General features: G+C 41.5%; 1 protein-coding gene across 2 annotated transcripts in view; it reads left to right on the top strand.

The window, feature by feature from the left end:
- The window catches only part of fbn3 (fibrillin 3), a 67,588-nt gene that overhangs the window by 17,935 nt on the left and 29,275 nt on the right, over positions 1 to 20,378 (top strand). For both annotated transcript variants that reach the window (XM_086115957.1, XM_086115956.1), the window contains 5 exons: positions 5,298 to 5,393; positions 5,599 to 5,694; positions 14,726 to 14,923; positions 16,053 to 16,178; positions 19,587 to 19,712. In XM_086115957.1, the coding sequence (XP_085972083.1) occupies positions 5,298 to 5,393; positions 5,599 to 5,694; positions 14,726 to 14,923; positions 16,053 to 16,178; positions 19,587 to 19,712 (642 nt within the window). The remainder of the gene's footprint in view (positions 1 to 5,297; positions 5,394 to 5,598; positions 5,695 to 14,725; positions 14,924 to 16,052; positions 16,179 to 19,586; positions 19,713 to 20,378) is intronic.

Below are 20,378 nucleotides of genomic sequence, written 5' to 3'. Positions count from 1 at the left end.
GGACTGTCACTCACTCATACTGTGAGTCCTCGCCATTCCCCCCGTTGTGATTTATCGAACTATGTTGTTAGTTTTGTGGGGAGTGGTGGGAAAAATACAGAGATGCCGGTATGATGTGAGCCAATTTCATTTGTCTGTGGTGGTGGTCTGTGTATCATGATCTTATGATCGTATCAAGCTTCTGAACCAGGTTTAATGATACTCAGCGGTCAAGACGAGGAGAACCTTTGTCCATTCATGCATCGGAACAAACATATACTTTTATGATCCTTGCTTTGTGCACTGGGGCACCGTCACGCTGGCATGGAAAAGAAAGCATCCCCGAATTCTTCCCATCATTTTGGAAACAAAGATACAGATGCTATTGAATGTACAGGAGATATGTCTTATGAAGAACTTGCTTCACTGTAATTTTGCTGACTTGTTGTAAATGGCTTGTTGTAGTTTTGGACAAGTTGGATATTTTTCACAAAAAGTTTTCTTGAGGCTCTGTTTAAAACGGTGATTTTAATTAGTTAGTGTCTCAAAGGCTTTAGGCTATGTCATTAATAGGCCTCATTCTCTTAAATGTGCAAACTGCCCAAGTCTATGTTTGGACTGAGTCCATCATTTCAAAGGGCAATTCAGCGCAATTTGGAGTTGCCAATTTACTCTACCTTCATTATCCACGGTCTCATTTGAGCAAACTGGTGTACTGAGTCGCGGATAACATCGCATAAAATTGCCTATGGGGGTTGAAAGAAAACAGCAGCCCATTTAGTGAGGTTCTACATGTAAAAACACCCACCCTCTTTTTTTTTTTTTTTTTTACACTTTAAGATGTGTGCATGAGTCAACGTACTGATAACCTGGAGATACACGCCACTTCCTGTGAAGGCAGTCTATATCTCGCCCTGAGTAATGTTGAGGGTCACCTTTATAACCTTATTACCTCATAACAAATCATTCCGACCAACATTCTTGCTTCTGTAGGCTACTGGAAATTGGAACACGTGGACCCTGGGAAAGCAGAGAAGGAACTTTTATAATTAGAAGCTGGCATCATTCTGTTAAAATGAATTGTTTGTTCAGATGTAAGATACATAACAGAAATGATGAATTGCGCAGAAAATTGAAAATGTGTGTCGGCACCAGGCAGAGTGGGCAAAATGTAATACATATTGTACTAGTCATTCAGAATAATAGGTTAGTGCTTGCACAAGTTTTATCGTATGGCCACCCCATGGTGAGGCGTTGTCACCCTGGCCACCTTAAAAGTTCTGGCTCCACCCGTGTTTATGTGGAAGACATTAAATTATGTATTACAGCAAACAGCAGTACGTTGTTGCCGTCGAACATAAAAATGATTTTTTTTTCCTCATTGGTATCCAAAACAAAGAATTTTTTTTCTATATGGCGAAATGTGGTCATACATGCCGAACCCAAATTTGTGCATATGTTGAAAAAAAACCCATAGTCTATCACTAACATAATGACAAATTCTTAAACCGCATGCTAGGTCCATGATGCTGGTGGACCTAGCATGCGGGTCCACCAGCATCATGTTACTTTTGTAATCTTACTCCCAGTGTAGTTGATACAACCCAGTTTCGTTGGTCATTCACCAAACGACTACTTTATACAACCTGTGCAAAGTTTTCACATCGGATTAGGTTTTAGGTTTTTGTGTTTGTCATAGCTCTCCACTAGTGCCAAGTATACTGCCCGTGGCATGCGTTTCATATCTGCTTTTATATTAGATCAGCGCAATCAGGGGTCATCATGGCAACACTGTCAAAACAAATGAAAAACAAAAAAAAAAACTGTTTTGACAAGAGTCAGCCAGCTCTATGTCACTACAAGACTCATGTATCCAATGATGTGAAAAAAATGTAAATTTGACATTTTGACAACATTCATCCTGTAACTGTAATATATGTCTCTACAATCTAAAAATGTAGGCTGCCTTGTCACCAGTTTCCGTGGGCTGTGCTAATCACAACGCAATACAGCAATAAAGCTCCCTAGTTTTCCATCACGCACACACACACACACACACACACACACACACACACACACACACACACACACACACACACACACACACACACACACACACACACACGGACTTCCTGTGTTTCGCAGCCTCTCGTAAAAAGCACCCAGATGTGAGCAGCTGAGCAACAACGCTAGCTATAAGACAGAGCTGCATTGTGGTGCTCCACAGCAAATGCCTTGACATGCATGCACATCCCCCAACAGCCCCTTGGTGTGCAAGTGCAACTTTCCAGGCACGGGTCATTGGGGTGAACCCTCGCACTCCCTCTCACTCTCTCTCTCTTACGCGCTCTCTCTCTCTCCCGCACTCAACCTGCAGAGGATGCAATAGCACGAGGAGGAGGTGCAAGCAAGCGAAGTTAGCCAGTGAGATCATCTTCTCCTGTCGTCAAATGTGCTTGTTTGCTTCACTCTGCTCCTCCTTGTCCCCCTCCCATCCAGCTCCTGTGACAAAGAAAACATGACACACGCTCACGCTGCCTCAGACGCTACCTCCCATCTCATGTTTGTATTGGGAGAAAAGATCAGTTTCATGCCCCAGTTAAGGCCAGGACTGCATTGTGGAGCTTACCAAAACCCATTTTGAGGTGTGCTTTGCAGTTAGAGCACATGAGAATAATTTTTCGCACAATTTGTTAGCTCCCTGTGCAATCATTCTCTCGTTTGCACATCTTGGCCCAAGTCAAGTCGACAGACTTTGGACATCATGGCTGATGTTCCTACTGCGAGAGGAAAACCTGACTGGTTTCCCTTGAGATGAGATCAATCGCAAAGAGAAAGAGACAATTGCACACTCAACTAAAAGGCCAGCCAGCCCGAGTCTGAAGCTGCTTTAATTTATCGCCTTGTCATCACGAGACACAAACCAGACCAAATGTAGCTTGTGCCAAGTGCTTTGCACGTGAGGTCTCTTCTCAAAACATTAAATACAAGAAGTAATGAAGGCTTTGTTGACAGGGAATCACACCTTCGTGCGTAGCATTTAGCATTTTTGGCTCCATTTTGGTCCTACTAGTGGGTGGCTTACAATACCTGCTGCTGGCACACTGTGTGCGGAGGAACTCATTAGACCAAAGGGGGGATGCCCGGTCATTTCCCTTCTGCTGCTGCAAGGCCTCAGCATGCCAGAAATGTTAAAGCAAGAGACATAAACAGATGGTGAAAAAAAAAAAAAAGACGATGCATGTGGAGACAGAAAGAGGAAATTAATGTTGAACTTGCGATTAGGATTTTGAAAGCATGAGGGTGAATGGAGGAATGTGGAGGAAGAAAAGAAAACAAGCATGCAAGGACTAAAGGACAAAAAGCCGTCATCCCGTTAAGCCAACATAAAAGGCAACAGAGAATAGGCTGGTATAGAACACAATGACGTTTGCAATTTTTTAAAAATCCATACGTTAACTCAAATGGCACTCAGTAGAGCAGGGATCACCAACCTTTTTGGGTACCGATAATTTGATACGCAATTCTGATATAAGACGTTTGCTCAAATTATTAGGGAGGAATAAGAAGAGAATAAACTCTAATTGCATTTTACGTTTAAAAAACTAACTAAAACTAATGACAAAAACAACCTACATTTTCGTCTTGGTCAACATCAATATTGTCTATGAGCTGTTGGGTTCATTTTAAATGTTTTTTTAAATTAAATTTGATTTTTTTTAGTATTGCTGAATGTCCGTACAGAAGACATTCAGTCATTTGAGAATTGTAGTTGATTTCACTTTTACACAATATTTATTTACTTTTTAAAAATAATTCTACACTTAGCCATTACTCCATATGTTAAAAAAAAAACAAAAACTAATAAAAACTAAACTAAAACCGAGCATTCTTGAAAAATTAAAAACAATTAAAACTAACAAACCTGCTCTAAAAACTCATGAAAACGATCTGAATTAAAATAAACAACAGTCAAAACACACTAAAACTAACTATAATGAAAAATCCAAAATTACAAAACCCAGAACAATACAGATTTCTTTCTTAACATGCACTGCAAAAATATCATTCCATCTCAGCAAAAATATATAACATTACTTTTGGCATGTGAATACATTTCTATTTTATACAAAATTGTTTAGTTCATATACTGGTGCTATAGAGGAATATTTTCTATAGTGGACTCTGAACCCCCCAAAAAATGTGGTACAGGCAGTGACGTTCGATTGATTCGCTTTATGTACTGTCTATGATTAAAGCTGATGTTAAGCGCATTGACAGTTCTCAAGAAGATGTTGGTTGAAACTTGGCGACAGTAAAAGCAAAACGTCACAGACTGTCTGTGGCTATCGCTAGTAGTGTGCTGCTTCTCATCAAAATAATCCAATCTTCCTTTGGCCACTGCTCTTTATTTTCACCTTTTTTTTTAAACTCCACTAAGTCCTCCTCCCTCCCTGTACAAATTCCAAAGTGACTGCCGCATGCAGTAAGATCTACTTATTGCTGACTTCTGGCCTGCTTGATAGAATGTAGCCTGAAGGCCTCTGTGTCTTGTCTGCAAGCTGCTAAAGAAACGGCACTGATGTCTTGTGCATCCTCAGTGCTCCTTCAGGAACAAACTCTTCATGCAAATTTAGATTGAGCAAAATTAAACAAACTATCATGTTCAACTATACTAAAAAATATGACAATATGGGGATGATGGGGGAGAATTTCACAATTTTTGACATGCCATTTGAGTTCAGAGGGTTCGTTGTACATGATTATACTGTACTGGTAGGCATACAATCACCCACAATAGGGAAGGTATCATCAAAATACAGGGACCCTGTCCACTGGAGGTTCAGGATCTATGGATTCACCTATTTATGGATTTTTTTCCAATATCATAAATATATATATATTTAAAAATGTTATAATTGTATTTTACCGACAGTTTTGCAGCCAACGCCCATTTTTTCCCCTTTTTTTTGTGGATAACATTTATCAGTGTATTTTAAAGAATTCTGGGGGGGTGAAAATCAAAGCATTTCTAATGGATGCCAATTGTATGCGTATTTTCACTATTTTTAGCGGGGGTCCACTGTACTTATTTCGCATTAATACTTGACTATTTTGGTTTGTGAACTTGCCTGCATATTTTGGGTTGAGGAATGGTATAATAATAATGCTTTTCTGGACATCCAAAGACACTTTATATCATACTGACTCACAAAATATTCAACTGGTGACAAAAAAAGAAAGTAAATATCATACTGTATGTCATTATACCATTCATGGGCTGTGCCAAATTATTTTTTTTCTTTTTCATGTTACAGTTCAGTCGTGTAATATCAGGTGCATGAATGGAGGCAGTTGCGCTGAGGACTCCTGTTCCTGCCCGAAAGGCTTCACGGGAAATCACTGTGGACAGCGTGAGTGCAATCGATATACTGTACATTTCCACTCACTGGCTATAACATTATGAAAAGGTGCACATCTAGTTTATTGACATTCTCATTATTTACATTCTCATGATAGGAGCATGACAAAACATGCTCATGAAAATATTAGAAGATGAAAGAAACATGTTGATCTGTGATTAAAATAATTCTGTTGTCTTATTTTTTTTTTTTAAAGCTGTGTGTGAGAATGGCTGCCAGAATGGTGGACGCTGCATCGGCCCCAACAGATGTGCCTGTGTGTATGGCTTCACTGGTCCACAATGCGAGAGAGGTGAGAGCTCCTCCTTTCCCCATTTGCTGCTGATTCATAATACAGTGGTACCTTGACTTCCAATTCGGTTGTATTTGACTTTTTTGTACAAGTGGTGTTGATGTTCAATTTGTTCATAATGTTGCAGTAACTTGCAATAACATTATTGTGAACACTATTGGCTAATATGCTCCTGTATGCTACTGTTGGTCATGATGGTGGCACTTGGGGCGCTCAGTAGTTTTTTTTTAGGTGGTATTTGGTGTAAAAAGGTGTGACAACAACTGTTCTAGTTGTCCATAGATGTGAACGTGAGTGTGATTAGTTGTTTGTCTGATGTGATCTGCGATTGGCTGGTGATCTGAACTAGTCAGGTGGAAGACACTTTAAAAAATGGATAGATGAATATATTTGTCCAAAAATCATATTAGCTTTTCTTGAGAGCAGAATCTGTATAGAGATGTGTTTACTATTGTTTTTGTAAACAGAGTAAAAGCAAAAAGGCGTTTATCTCAAGTTAGCATAGTGCGATAGCTGGGAAAGACACTTAGTACTGAAATGCTTTTATGTTTTGTTTTGTTTTTTCATCAGTGCAAGACTTTAATGTGGTCATGTATAGTGTCCCTATCAGCCCAGATTTATTCTACAAATGATGACTTCAGTGCCTGGTTAGCGTTCGGGCTCTTTCTGAGGAAGATGACTTCATGCAGCGCGCAGACAGACAGAGGATTTTTGTCTCCTGCACTTTGAGTGGAAGCATGTGGCTGCAAGTGATGGAGGGAGGAGATGAATGCAGACTTTCGGTGGATGAAAAGCAACACAAGTAGAAACCGAGAGACGTTTCAGTGTTTCTGTTCCGAAAGGCCGGGCAGTAACCCTCAAGTGGATCGTGGGAATGTGGTCCCAATCCATTTAGCTTTAAGAGAATCCTGCGAATGCCTTTTTTAACCAATGCAAGTTTGTCTTGTCGATCAAAACTTAAGAAAATCCCCACATTTAAAAAGTATGAATGATTGTATGTCTACATGCGCCCCGCAATTGGCTGGCAACCAGTTCAGGGTGTAACCTGCCTCTTGACTAAAGTCATCTGTGCGAGGCTCCAGCGACCCTTGTGAGGATAAGTGGCACCGTCTCAGAGAATGGAAGAATGGATGTTTGCATTAGAGGAGAATTGTGACAAGTTAAGACTGGCCCTTAAGAAGAAAAGATTCACCAAATTGTATTTTGTGAAGAATACTCTCCAGAATCGACTTAATTATGTGTTTTACAACTGAGTAAAAATAAAACGGTAATACATTTACCTGTAGAGTAATGACATTAAAACCAAAAAAACACATTCAAGCAAATTGTTGCAAAGTAATATCATTGCATACAGTATGCTTGAAGGACTGTAAAATGATCTTTGTGTAAAAGGCACCACACAGCCAGTCCTTGCTTTTCCCAAGGTGGCTCTCCTCTCTCAGTTTTTGCTGGTCCTGTTTTGCTTGTTGTGTTTACTGCAACTTGTGTTAGCAATTCATCATCTCTACCTTTTGTGACTTTTTTTTTTTTGTTTCATGAAACAGTAGGGTCTTGTTTTCTTGGAAAATAAAACATTTAGATGGTTGGGTCTGTCGGAAAGAGCCTGAAAGACATCTGGCCAAAAATAACGCTGCCCCTTCCCCCCCGCGTTCCCCAACAAGCCCACAAGACTGACAGCATAGCCTTGCTCTATGGAGTGGCCGTGGACATTTCCTGATGTAAGGACAGGGAATAAAGAAGGATGGATGGAGAGCTGGATGGATGGATGGAGGGAGGAAGACGGGCACAAATAAAAATAGAGTCCCCAGCTGTGTCCACAAAGCCGAGTGGAGGCAAACGCCCTTCATATTGGAGAGCAACGTTGTAAAATCTTTGCTTGTGCGGTTTTGTTGCCAGGAGGCCCCACTGAAAGAACTAGTTGTATTTATCCTCACTATTACTCTCATTGAATTGGCTGGCAACCCGTTCAGGGTGTACTCTGCCTTCTGCCTGGAGACAGCTGGGACAGGCTCATCTATACATCCATCTACCGTATTTTCCGGACTACAAGTCACAGTTTTTTTCATAGTTTGGCCGGGGGTGCGATTTATACTCTGAAGCGACTTATGTGTGAAATTATTAACACACAATTATGTTATTTCACATGTTATTTGCACATTACACCACAAGAGGGCACTCTCGGCCTGTGTTGATAAATCGACGATGAGTCTGACGTAAGTGGCGTAGAAGAGGAAGCGGTGCATTGTCTACCTCCCGAGTTGGGGTTGTTTAAAAGTGACACAGAGGATGAATATTTCATTTGATTTAGTGATTTGGAGTGAAACTGATAGTTTGGTAAACTTGTTAGCATGTTCTTGATGCTAGAGTTATCTGAATAATTCTTAATATGTTACGTCGTTACTGACATTACCAGGCATGTCAGTCATGTAACGTTAGTATACCGTACACTTATTCAGCCTGTTGTTCTCTATTTTATTTTTATCTTAAATTGCCTTTCAAGATGACATGTATGTTTTTGGTGTTGGATTTTATCAAATAAATTTCCCCCAAAAATGCGATTTATACTCCAGTGCGACTTATATATGTTTTTTCCTTCTTAATTATGCATTTTTGGCTGGTGCGATTTATAATCCGGAGCGACGTATAATCCGAAAAATACGGTATATAATGTTTCAAGTCTTGGATTTGTCAAAGATTAGAAATAAATTTGAAATGACTGCAGTTCTACATACCCAGTGTGGCCACCGTTTCGGCCCAAAATACCTCATTGCCTGCCATGAAAAAAATATATCAATAAAATAATCACAGCTTTCCATCTCTCTGCCATTGCGGCATATGACTCCAAAGTCTGTAATATCAGCATTTCAGTTCGTAGAAACATTGTGATATTTGGGATTTTTAGTATTTTCCAGCAGATTAAATTATTTTCCCATGTATGGTGACTAATTAAAATGTTCTATATTTGACAATTACAGGGATACAAGAATGTGTGTGCATGCTTGTATGAATCTGTAAGCAAGCGCTGAACATTTCAGGGGTGAAAAGTCTTTTGCATTTCATGTGTCTTTGCCTCGCTGTCGAGAAAGAATATTGAGCCTTTTCCATCTATTGAGCCTCATTGGCTCCCTTTAACAACAATTTACAGTTATTGGCTTCCAAATAATCGCAAAAGGATAGTTAATCGTGAGTACAGCAAATGATGTCAGTGTGTTGTGGAAAAAAAAATATTTCCATGGACGAAATTTGATCCGCTGAGACTATAAATTGTATGATCGTAGAATCGTAACAAGGACCCCGGAACGCTGCGCTCACAAGGAATTCCCATTAAATCAGCGCAGGCATACCATCAAATGGCATCTCGAGTAATGTTTTAATCAAGTAATGAAACACTGTGCCATGCAATATATTATCTGTTCTCAGGCAAGTGGCTAGTATGCCCATTTTAGAATAACGTTACGCTCCTTAAGTGTTCTTGAATGGCTTACAAGGTTACCCCCTAATAAGATATTGATAAGATGACTTAGATTTACCTCTTGGCACAATATGCCCACATTTAAATTCAGGATACCAGACTCCAACTTAATATCTTCATTTTGCCCCGAAATACTGAGACAGTGCCAGTGTATATTTTTCATCGACAAGTACTGTATGTATGACTAATCCTCATCATCAAAAATGAGAATGAGTCTGACTCATTTTGTGAGGAAAATAGTCACGGTGGAAAAGCGAGGAAATTTTGTTTTCGGGATGCGTGGCTGCATCAGTAATAGAGTGAAAATGAGAGGAGATGTGAAGATTTACTTACTGTGAGGTGATTTATCGAGTCTGGAACTTTATATCATGTGACTGCTGTGATTTATGAACAGTTGACGCTCTTGAACATGCAACAGTCCATCACAGTTTTAATTTCCTTGGCGTATATCCCTACGCGATTATAATTGATTTTTTTTTTGATATCTTCACTATGATACCAATTGCTGTTATTTAAAAAAAAGAAAGTTTCACTGTCATAAGCTGTTCCGGGTTTTCACAGTGCCATAATATTTGCAAAAGGCATGGAATTGGAGCGCCAAAGCCAAAGCTAGACATCAAATTTATTGCAATGAAATGGAAAAACAGGCAATTTTCTCCAAAAGAAAACACGATAACACACGGAATAATAAAGCCTGGCTTTTATCAATAGTGTTGCCATGTTTGTGTTCCTTTGCCGGGTGCCATTGTGCGGCCATGTTTCCCCTCCTCAAAATAACCGGCAAAGCAGAGATCATGGGTAATTTTTTTTTCTTGCACAATGGCTTAGCCGCCGACACAATGACATTTCTTGTTTCAAAGTACTGTAGACAATGAGAGCGTTGAATAGATGAAAGGGCCGATAAGTGTTTCAGTTTATCCACGTTTCCTGTTTGACTTGAGTGCACCGCTGACGGCTTCTCTCATCTCAGCCTCACTTTAGCACACAACATTACACTTCATGTTAAGGAATGGAGATCTTTCAGGCCTGTTTCTAATGGCTGTGATAAGAGCCAGAAACTGTGCTATGGTTGGAAGAAATACACAGAGACACACACACATGCAAATAAACAAATGCGCACACCAGACTCATTTATCTAGCAGTGGGAAGAAATAAAATGATGCAATCAGAGTGCAAGACTGTCCGTGCGGACGCACGCTTACACTCAAGCAGACAAAACAGGTGCGTTATATTACATTTGGGCAAAAACCAAATTACCAGCTGCGCAAAGTTTAGAAACGACATCCGGTTTGAAATCAAACGCATGTGCCGACACACACACAGACAGACAGACAAACAGACAGACACGCATACAGCCTTTTATTCATTTGACTTATTGACCTCCTTTCTTTGTCAAGTCTGTATGAATGATAATCAACCATGCAATCAACTCATTTGAATTCTCTTATCATTCCAATCCGCCTCTCTTGGGAGTTTTAGAAATGCGTTTGGCATTATTAATGAGTCTGAAATGGATCCCCCCCGCACCCCCCCCCCCCTTTCTTTCACGGCTTCTCTTTTCTTCCAACTGCTTGGGTCAGTGCCCGAGCCGCTCTTTACGATCCCACAACTGGACAGCATTGCTGGGAAAGTGCTGCAGACTTCACTTCCAGACAGAATATTTTTTTTCTTTTTCTCACTTCATCCTTGAGACAATTTTGTCTTGCCTTGCTCCAACATTCATCAGAGCATAGAAGCCTCGGGCTTTCATGAACACTCACGTTTTTTTGGATATAAGTAAAGGATCATATCACATTAATATCGCCAAAACGCTAAAACTTGGCCGACTAATTTGGCCTGATTGATCAAGGTCAAAGTTCACAAGTATATCATTAGCCTGAAGCAAATTTTGGGCTGGTTTAGAAGTGGCATTTTGAGAGTAAGTGTTAAATAAAAACCCGATGGATGTGACATGGATGTTGAAACTGGCGATGAGAGAAGGTCTGGAGAATATTTTGGACTCAAGGAGACAAAATTGCTTCCCCATGTTGGATTTCTCTCATGTCCTGAGATGCCTGAGCTTATGCTCCCAACCGCCCACTGAATTTACATACAGGACATCCAGATGGGACTGTGATGTGCTTTATAAATGTGTCCCCACCTCACCGCTATCACACTGTATTCACAGATAGGTAAGCTAATGTACCAACATGGAGGACATGCTGGTTGATTTATTTATTTTTTCACTCGTTGGGGAATACCCTTGTGTGTTATTTCATTGTAAAGAAAGCCTCCCGTTGTTTAGTTTGGCTCAACACTATAGTATAACTCGGATATTGTGCTTTCCTACTCACCAAAATCTGTGATTTGTGATTTATACCTGCATGCATGGAAAGAAGAGATTCGTTTGAAACAAGGACACACGTCACTGACTTGGCTCAACTTGCTTCCTTTTCTTCTTTCATCCGAGTTAATAATCAATGTTTTTCATCAGTTTATTTCACTTGGGGGGCAGGAGGTTGCGGGGGGGGGGGCATAACTGAGGAAACAAGTGGCTTTGTTTAAAAGAGAAGTGGTTGAAAACGTCCTTGAGCAATTGAACCCCGATTTGTCATCAATGTGGAGATTTTCAGACGACGAAAGATTCCCCCCCCCCCCCCCCCCGCCTCCCCCAAATTGGCTTCCATAAGGGAGGTGCCATTTGGCTTCATTACGATGAAGAATTTATTTCAGCTTTAGATATGTTACCACTCAGAACATTTGGCTTTCACTGTATAAATTCCCCGCGACCCTCGTGAGGAGGAGCGGTTCAGATAATGGATGGACGTATGTATAAATCCCCCAGTGAAAATAGTCCTCTCATTATTTTCGCTAAACAAAAACACATTGAATACAATAAATAGTTCACCACCACGTGAGCCTCAAATAAGATAGCAAAGCAAACAAATTGCAGTTTGTGTTTTTCCATGGGTTTTGTCAAATGAGAGAATTCAATGAGCTGTGCACTGTGCAGTCACTCACAAAACAAAACCTCCTATGCTCTGATTTGCTGAATCACTACAAAAGGGTATTGCTTTGGTCATGACGTGCACGGGTTAAACTCAAAACAAAAACGCCGGCAAATTCCCAAAATACAAAATTGATAACACTTGGCAAAAACAAACCAAAAAAAAAACAACAAAAAAAAAACAACAACAACCCAAAAACAGAAACAAAAAAAAAAGAAAAACGTGAAAGAGTCGGGCTGCAAAGCCGGAATGTGTAATGGATTTTTTTTGGGGGGGGGTTTCTTTACAGTATTGAAATAAAAATGCCATATTTGATCATTCCTTGACAGCCATTATGGTTTCTGCCATAGGCTTTCTATATTTGTAGTTTTTTGCCAAACCCCTCCTGCAATTGAAAAACAGCATACGGTAAGTCATCTTTTCCCCAAGCATTTTGCCATGGTATTTTTCGCCACAAATTCACACACTCTCTCTCACTACTCATATTATTTTTTAAATTATTATATTTTCTCATTCTAAAATGACATGAGTTCACACTTATAAAATAAGTCCTACATTATTTATAACCTCGTTAATTTTTTGTTTTATGTTCATTCAAGGATAAATAGACCTTGCTTCTGTGTTGTTCCCTGATATTGTATGATCAGTTCAGTTCTAGTTGCATGAAACAGATGATAACTGCCTATCCATCTGGATATATATGATCTCACTGAAGGAGAAACGGACTGACAATTCTTCATTTTTATTAAATTATAGCTGTCTTTTTCAAAGTGTTGGTCCTGTCACTTATCTTCTAAAAGGTTTTTAATGTTTGCCTTGACATTCCCCATTCCACTCTTGCCTCCCAATGGAGCACAACTTTATAAAGCAAATCATACAAGCCTACTGAGACCAGCCCCTTGGTGAAAGAGTGTCAAAAGTCAGGGCAACATTGTAAGACTCTTTACAGTGGAGATTCCAAAGATGCATCAAAAGGTGAATTGAACCGACCCGGACTGTTTGATGGAATTACGGTGTCAACCCTGTCATTGACAAGCGATGAATCTATGTTGTACACCTGCAGCCTGAGTCATGTTACACATAAAACGATATTTCAAATCTTACAAGATTTTTTTTTTTTTTTAATCTGTGACAGACACATACAGTCAAGAGAGAAAATCAGGCATGAAACAGTTTCGGCCGGATTGTGTGTGGTGTGCTCGAATAATCTCAACACAGAAAACCACACACATTAACCCTTTCATGCACCCTGTAACCTGATAACATGATAAGGTGTCCACTGCCAGATAGTTTGTGTGTGTGTGTGTGTGTGTGTATACCGGGCCTGAGTCTACTGGGATGGACTTCAGCTTCTGCAGGACCTTGAACAGGATGAGCTTTAAAGAACATGGATGAATAACAGCGAATCTTTTTGGGTTTGTTTTTTTTTTGGAATGAGATCCAACTAAAGCCTCATGATAACAGGATCAGTGGAGTATAAAGATCTTGCGAAGATCAAATAGAAGCATATGGAGCGGGCAGGAATTCCCAAAGTGAACTAAGACAAGACAGGTGGATGAGAGCTAGAACTTTACAGGAGCTATGTTCACTTTGACCTACTTTTCTCAGTTTTCTTTTCTATACCTCCTAAATATTCCTCACATATGCGATCACTTTTCATGTAGCACCAGGAGCTGCTAAGGACAATCAGTCTGTTGACTCCAACAGGACGCCACACTGATTTATCTCTCCATCTGATTCTGTGGGTCACACCGGAGCAGACGGCTCTATTTCACCACATTTCACTTGCCAAACTGCCGTCCGTGCAGTCTCACAGTGTCAACGTCGTCGTTTTTAAAATGTAGGTTTTGTTTTCTCTGGCCCTCCGGTTGCAATTTCTTCTTCGTGAGGGCTCTACGTGCTTGAAAGGAAGAACATTTGTGTCGCTAAAGAATGGTTTGAGCATGAGGTCACAATTTTCTTTACGTACATTACGTTATCTCCGCTGTTGATGACATCGTCTTCCCGTGGAACAGATATTCACATCCGACTGACATTTGTCTCATGGAGCGCATGCATCGCATTTAGCGTGTTGTCATGACTCAATTGAAAATGCATTGTCACATTGTGGCATTCAAGTGAAGCATGACTGCTTGTCATGCGGACATGGCGACACGCTGCTGTTAGCTGTCTATTGTGTCGTATCGTTTCAAATAAATGCTACCATTGTTCAGTTTCTGAAAAAGATGTTGATGCATCCATGCACGGCAGTGGTTAACCGGTGCCAGCTACCAGGACCAGTATTGTTCTTGTTAAGCCTTGATGAAAACTGCTACTTGTAAATGCTTGTTTTTTGTTGTTGGGTTCAATTCTTGGTCCAAAGCAATTTAAAACAATGAAAGTGAGGTTTAGTTTCAGCTTCAATGAGTCATGCTGTGATGCGCCGCCAAATATCAATGACTCAAACTCAGTGTCTCCTAAAATAATCCTCTTCCGCAGAACCAGATGTGGTCAGCGGAGTGACTCAGAGTGTTATCATAATTCAATCAAATGTCAAGGATTAACCAATCGTTTCTACTCCGTTCCACAACAGATTACAGGACCGGGCCGTGTTTCACGCAGGTGAACAACCAGTTGTGTCAGGGCCAGCTCAGTGGAATCGTGTGCACCAAGACGCTATGCTGCGCCACCATTGGACGAGCGTGGGGACACCCCTGCGAGCAGTGCCCCGCTCAGCCGCACCCATGCAGACGCGGTTTCATCCCCAACATCCGCACCGGAGCTTGCCAAGGTCAGATGTTCTTCAACACCCCAAACATTAATCATTATGTCGTCACCTCCGCTGAACACCCGGCAACATCTCCAGGCCAATGTCAACAAGTGGGAGACCTGTTTACATGTACACAGGATGCTTATATCCTGAGAAAATACATGTCGACATATGTTATTTATCAGTGGTGTCAGTATCGGCGTCATCGTTATTATAACTTAGCATTCTTTCAACATTTACATCTCGACATTTACATTGACATTTTTACCCGAAGGAGTCAAACTGTGATTTGTATGACTTCAGTTCAGCGTCATTTGACCGTTCTACTCTACTTAGGCTTAAGCTCGAAAACTCGTGATATGAAACGAATTAAGCACAGACAAAGACAAAAAAAAAAAAATGCTTTCATCATGGGGGGGATTAACGTTTTGGAAAAGCCCAGCCCACCCAGAGTTGTATGCACTGAAATGGTGTCGCTTTGGCCGGATATCATCTTGTAACCCGATGTAGGTTAAACAGGTCTTTGTTTATTGCACTTTGCTGAAGTCACCAAATCACGCCAGTGCCTTCAGTGACATCTCGCTGGAACCACTACAAAGTGCACGTGACCATGAATCCAAATGTAAGGAGTGCATCCAGGGTGTTGGCGGCTACATACTGGCTGTGTCTGGCACAGAAGAGCAGACAGAGTTGTGTTCAAATGGAGCAGAGGTTGAATGTGTTGAGTAGACTGAAAAAAAGCCTCTTAAATAGTCTCTCCACTGCACGTGCTCAAGAGTCTTTGGATTCTGAAGAGCGTCAAGGGGGAAATAAATCCACTTTACGAAAACGTGTATGCACGCCGTTACACTCATTTCCCAAAGCGCGCGCCTACTGACATATCAGCAATACCGGGAAAAGTGACTCACTGTGAATTCTGGGAAAACTGTACATTTAATAAAAACGTTTCCTGTTCAAAGGAGCTCATCTGCTGGAAGTTACTCATTTTGGGAACACTTCAATTGTAAAATCTTTTAATAAACCACAACAATCTGACAAAATGGCCTCACGAAACGCTTTCTGGAAATATTTTTGCCAGGCTGCATTACAGAGACTCAGCTTTGGAAGTTTTAGCCTTGTTTTGATTAGTTTCTGTCTCTTTTGTCGCTAGATGTGGATGAGTGTCAAGCTGTACCGGGTCTTTGCGCTGGAGGTAACTGCATCAACACTGTGGGATCCTATGAGTGCAAATGTCCCGCCGGACACCGTCAGAGTGAAAAGAGCCACAAATGCGAAGGTGAGTCAAAGGATCAATTTTACAATTGGGAGTGTTTTGTTTTTTACGGTACGTGATGCTAGAGGAACCTAAAAGCAGGCAGGCACAAGAAGCAGGGTGGACGAAACAAAACATATTAAAACTGACAAAAACGAAATCCAAAGTTTTTGTCAAAGTCCTGGAAACCAAAGCAGCAAACAAACAAAAACTCTGTGACAGAAACCAAACATCATGAGAGGAACACACAACGATCTGACCAAGACTGGCAGAACCCAGGAAACTAAATAGAAGCCAACTGATGAGACAACAAGGAACACCTGGACAAGACACAAAGGGTTGAGCGAGCTGATTGGTTGACACAAGGGACCCGGATGACGAGAACAGGTGGCTACAAAACTAAACGAGGAAGACAAAAGCACACAAGGAAACAAAACCAAACAGGATCATGAGAGTTTTCTGAACTGCCTTTACTTAGCAAATTGGAAATGGTCCACTGGACTCATCAAAATATTAATTATAATATGAGAGCCCGCCTCCGGCCTCCCTGTGTGGAGTTTGCATGTTCTCCCCGTGCCCGGGTGGGTTTTCTCCGGGTACTCCGGTTTCCTCCCACATTCCAAAAACATGCATGGCAGGCTGATTGAACACTCAAAATTGTGCGTAGATGCGAGTGTGAGCGTGGATGGTTGTTCGTCTCTGTGTGCCCTGCGATTGGCTGGCAACCGGTTCAGGGGGTCGCCCGCCTACTGCCCGAAGACATCTGGGATAGGCTCCAGCACGCCCCGTGACCCTTGTGAGGATAAAGCGGATCGGAAAATGGATGGGCTGGATGGATAATATGAGAGAGTTTTTTTTTTTTTGTTTTTGTTTTTTTATTAAAATGTACTCTTAAGAGTGGTTAGCACATACGGTTCACAGCTCTGAGATTGGCAGTTCGAATCCGAGCTGCAGCCTTCCTGTATGGAGTTGACATATTTTCCTCATAGATAGATAGATAGATAGATAGATGTAAGGATCTTTATGGTCCGAGTTGAAACAATCACTATGGGTCCTTTCAGGTCAGGTTGCCATGTTTCTGCCTTTCTGCCTTCCTTAGCACAAGTTGAGGGCCTGACTGAGGTTTTGAGGCAATCTCGATAAAGTGCAGTTAAGATGTAAGATATGGGTGTCTGACTGTTTTTGGCACCTGGTTTTTATGGTCTGCTTTTACTTGAGTTGAGTCTGCGATTTACCATCCTTTTTTTTTTTTAATCTGTCCTTCTATTTTCCCCTTCGTAAGTGCAGTCATTTGGCTGACTACCAGCTGTTGCTTTTGAACAAAGGAACACTTTGGACATGTTTAAGTTACACACTCCCATCACTCTCGGCTTCCTGGCTCCCTTCCTATTTGGATTAGATGAATCTATGCATAATGGCGAAATTTTTCAAAGGTTTTCGATTACATACCTCATGCGCGCTGCACCTACAGGAAGGGGAGGTGGTCACCACTTTGTGGTTAATCGTTTCCACCTTTATAAATTCTAAAATAATCTGGGTTTTTGGTTTTTTTAAATTTATGAGATCAGACCAGAAGTGGGAAAGGTAACCAAAATGTTTACTCAAGTAAAAGTACTATTACTTTAGAATGGAGATTAACTATTAGTTCTATATAGGCTTCAGTCATATTTCACATCAATGAGTCACTTTGAAAACATTGCTTCTATGTGGGTTTATGGAGAATTCCTGAGTAAAAGTAGCATTCAGACTCAAAAGTAAATGTGACATTAAAACTACACTGGCAAGGACATCCACCCACTTGCTTTGTATACGCAGCCATGCGGGACCAGAAAAAAAGCTTTATCTCAAATGTTCTCACAAATTTGGAAGCATCTAATTGTCTCAAACTTCTCAGTGTGACGAATAACGATTTTGGTTGAACCCAGGAGTCTGGTTCATGCCTCGGTGGCTTAATTAATTCAAAGGTTTGCTTCAGCACTTTTCTCCATGTAGCATGGCTTACAGGAAATAGTGAAAACACATACAGACGTAAGTCACATGAACCACACGGACATGCAAGCTGTAATTATACCCCACAGCGGTTCAGTAATTGCACAGGCATATAAATAAGTGGCACACATCACAACAATCTGATACAGCATCAAATTTCAGTTTGGGTTTCCCCGCATGAAGCAACAAGAACTCTTCAAGCCAGGCCCTGAGTGAATAATAGTCATTTAATATGGTGTCATAAAGCATACCGAACATAGGTGGGCCCCCTCAGCACTGGTGCTTTGGTAGTCTCGGAGGTCATTGCCATTCCATTTGGGGTTTATGGAGTTCTTCTCTCTTATATGGAACGTTAATTGAATTAGCGGCTGTATATTGGAGGACCCTTGTGTTTGCAGCTCTAATCCCGTTTGAAGAATAACAACATAATTGCTTACATGACATCATGCACCGATTGTGGACTTGAATAAGAGAGTGATTATTTGGTTGTGCTTAACAATATTTTATTACGTGGAAATGTGGTGTGGAATGAGTAGGTTTGTCCCCGTCTATCCCTTTGGTCTCATGACATTAATTCTTTCACACACACACAGACGCACAAAGAAAGAAATTCCACAAACAACAAGAGTCCGGTTGCCAAGGTGTAACCTTTGTGGATTTGCATGACTGAGAATCCATCCATTTTCTACCGCTTATCCGGGGTCGGGTCGCGGGGGCAACAGTTTGAGCAGGGAAGCCGAGACTTCCCTCTCCCCAGCCACTTCTTCCAGCTCTTTCCGGGGGATCCCAAGGTGTTCCCAGGCCAGCTGGGAGACATAGCCTCTCCAGCGTGTCCTGGGTCCTCCCCGGGGCCTCCTGCCGGTGGGACATGCCCGGAACACCTCACCAGGGAGGCGTCCAGGAGGCATCCTAATCAGATGCCCGAGCCACCTCATCTGGCTCCTCTCGATGTGGAGGAGAAGCGGCTCGACTCTGAGCCCCTCCCGGATGGCCGAGCTTCTCACCTTATGTCGAAGGCATAGACCAGACACCCTGCGGAGGAAATTCATTTCAGCCGCTTGTATCCGGGATCTCGTTCTTTCGGTCACAACCCATAGTTCGTGAGGGTTGGAATGTAGATGGACCGGTAAATAGAGAGCTTCGCCTTTTGGCTCAGCTCCTTCTTCACCACGACAGACCGATACAAAGTCCGCATCACAGCAGACGCTGCACCGATCGCTCTGTCGATCTCTCGCTCCCTCCTGCCGTCACTCTTGAACAAGACCCCAAGATACTTAAACTCCTCCACTTGGGGCAAGATTTCCCCCCCGACCCGGAGAACTTACACACATATAAAGAAAAACAAGATTGCACACTGGTATTTTTAAAATTCGGTTGTAACAGTAAGTTAAAGTTGCGACTATGCAATTATGCTACTGGGCTAATGATCCAAATGTGTTTCAGATGTTGACGAGTGCAGCACCCTACCCGGCGTGTGCGACGGCGGCGAGTGCACCAACACGGCCGGTAGTTACGTATGCACCTGCCCGCGAGGTTACATCTCCAGCACAGATGGCTCAAGATGCGTGGGTGAGTGTCACCGAATGTCCGCACAACATTCCGATGCTCTTCCCATTCGTTCGGCCATGCCGTGAGTCAGACCGGCCTGCAAACAAACACACGTTTGTGTACTCTTTTGCCTTCCGCAGCATTAATTTGGTGAGGCACGGATACACAGCATACCTCAATGACGCGCTCCATGAAACATTACCAGGTGTTAATGTAGTCTTCAAGTCAATCACAGCAAGCAAACCAGGTGTTCGCTTGGAACATTACGTTCAGGCTGGAAAAAGCATCATGTGTCTTACGTAATGCGAAACCTGTTCACCATTAAAATATTTTTTTGTGTTTGTTTGTTTTTGAATTAAGAGCAGCCTTTTGGTTTTTTTTTAAATTTTTGGTTGATTTTGTACTTGCCATTCCATCAACAGAGCTCACGATGGGCACAATTTAAGCACAGCACTGCGTGCTTCAGTTTCCACGCGATATGTTTCTAAATTTTCTTAATAACATGTTATTTTGATAAAAAACACACATTGCCAATGCATGAGCTTGATGTCATGTGGTCTTTTCCAAACAATCAGATTTATGCCATTTTAAGCGAAAACATGTTGGAGAGGAATGGGAATCAAAAACACTTTGGAATAACACTCATTTTGACTGGAACCAGAGACATATGAATATGAATGATAAACA

This window comes from Hippocampus guttulatus, chromosome 7, assembly GCF_054856545.1.
Source record: "Hippocampus guttulatus isolate MCC_2025c chromosome 7, RoL_Hgut_1.0, whole genome shotgun sequence".
In the NCBI taxonomy this organism is placed as follows: Eukaryota; Metazoa; Chordata; class Actinopteri; order Syngnathiformes; family Syngnathidae; genus Hippocampus; species Hippocampus guttulatus.
The sequence above is the reverse complement of the archived record's forward strand: the minus strand, read 5'-3'. Positions and strand labels throughout refer to the sequence as shown.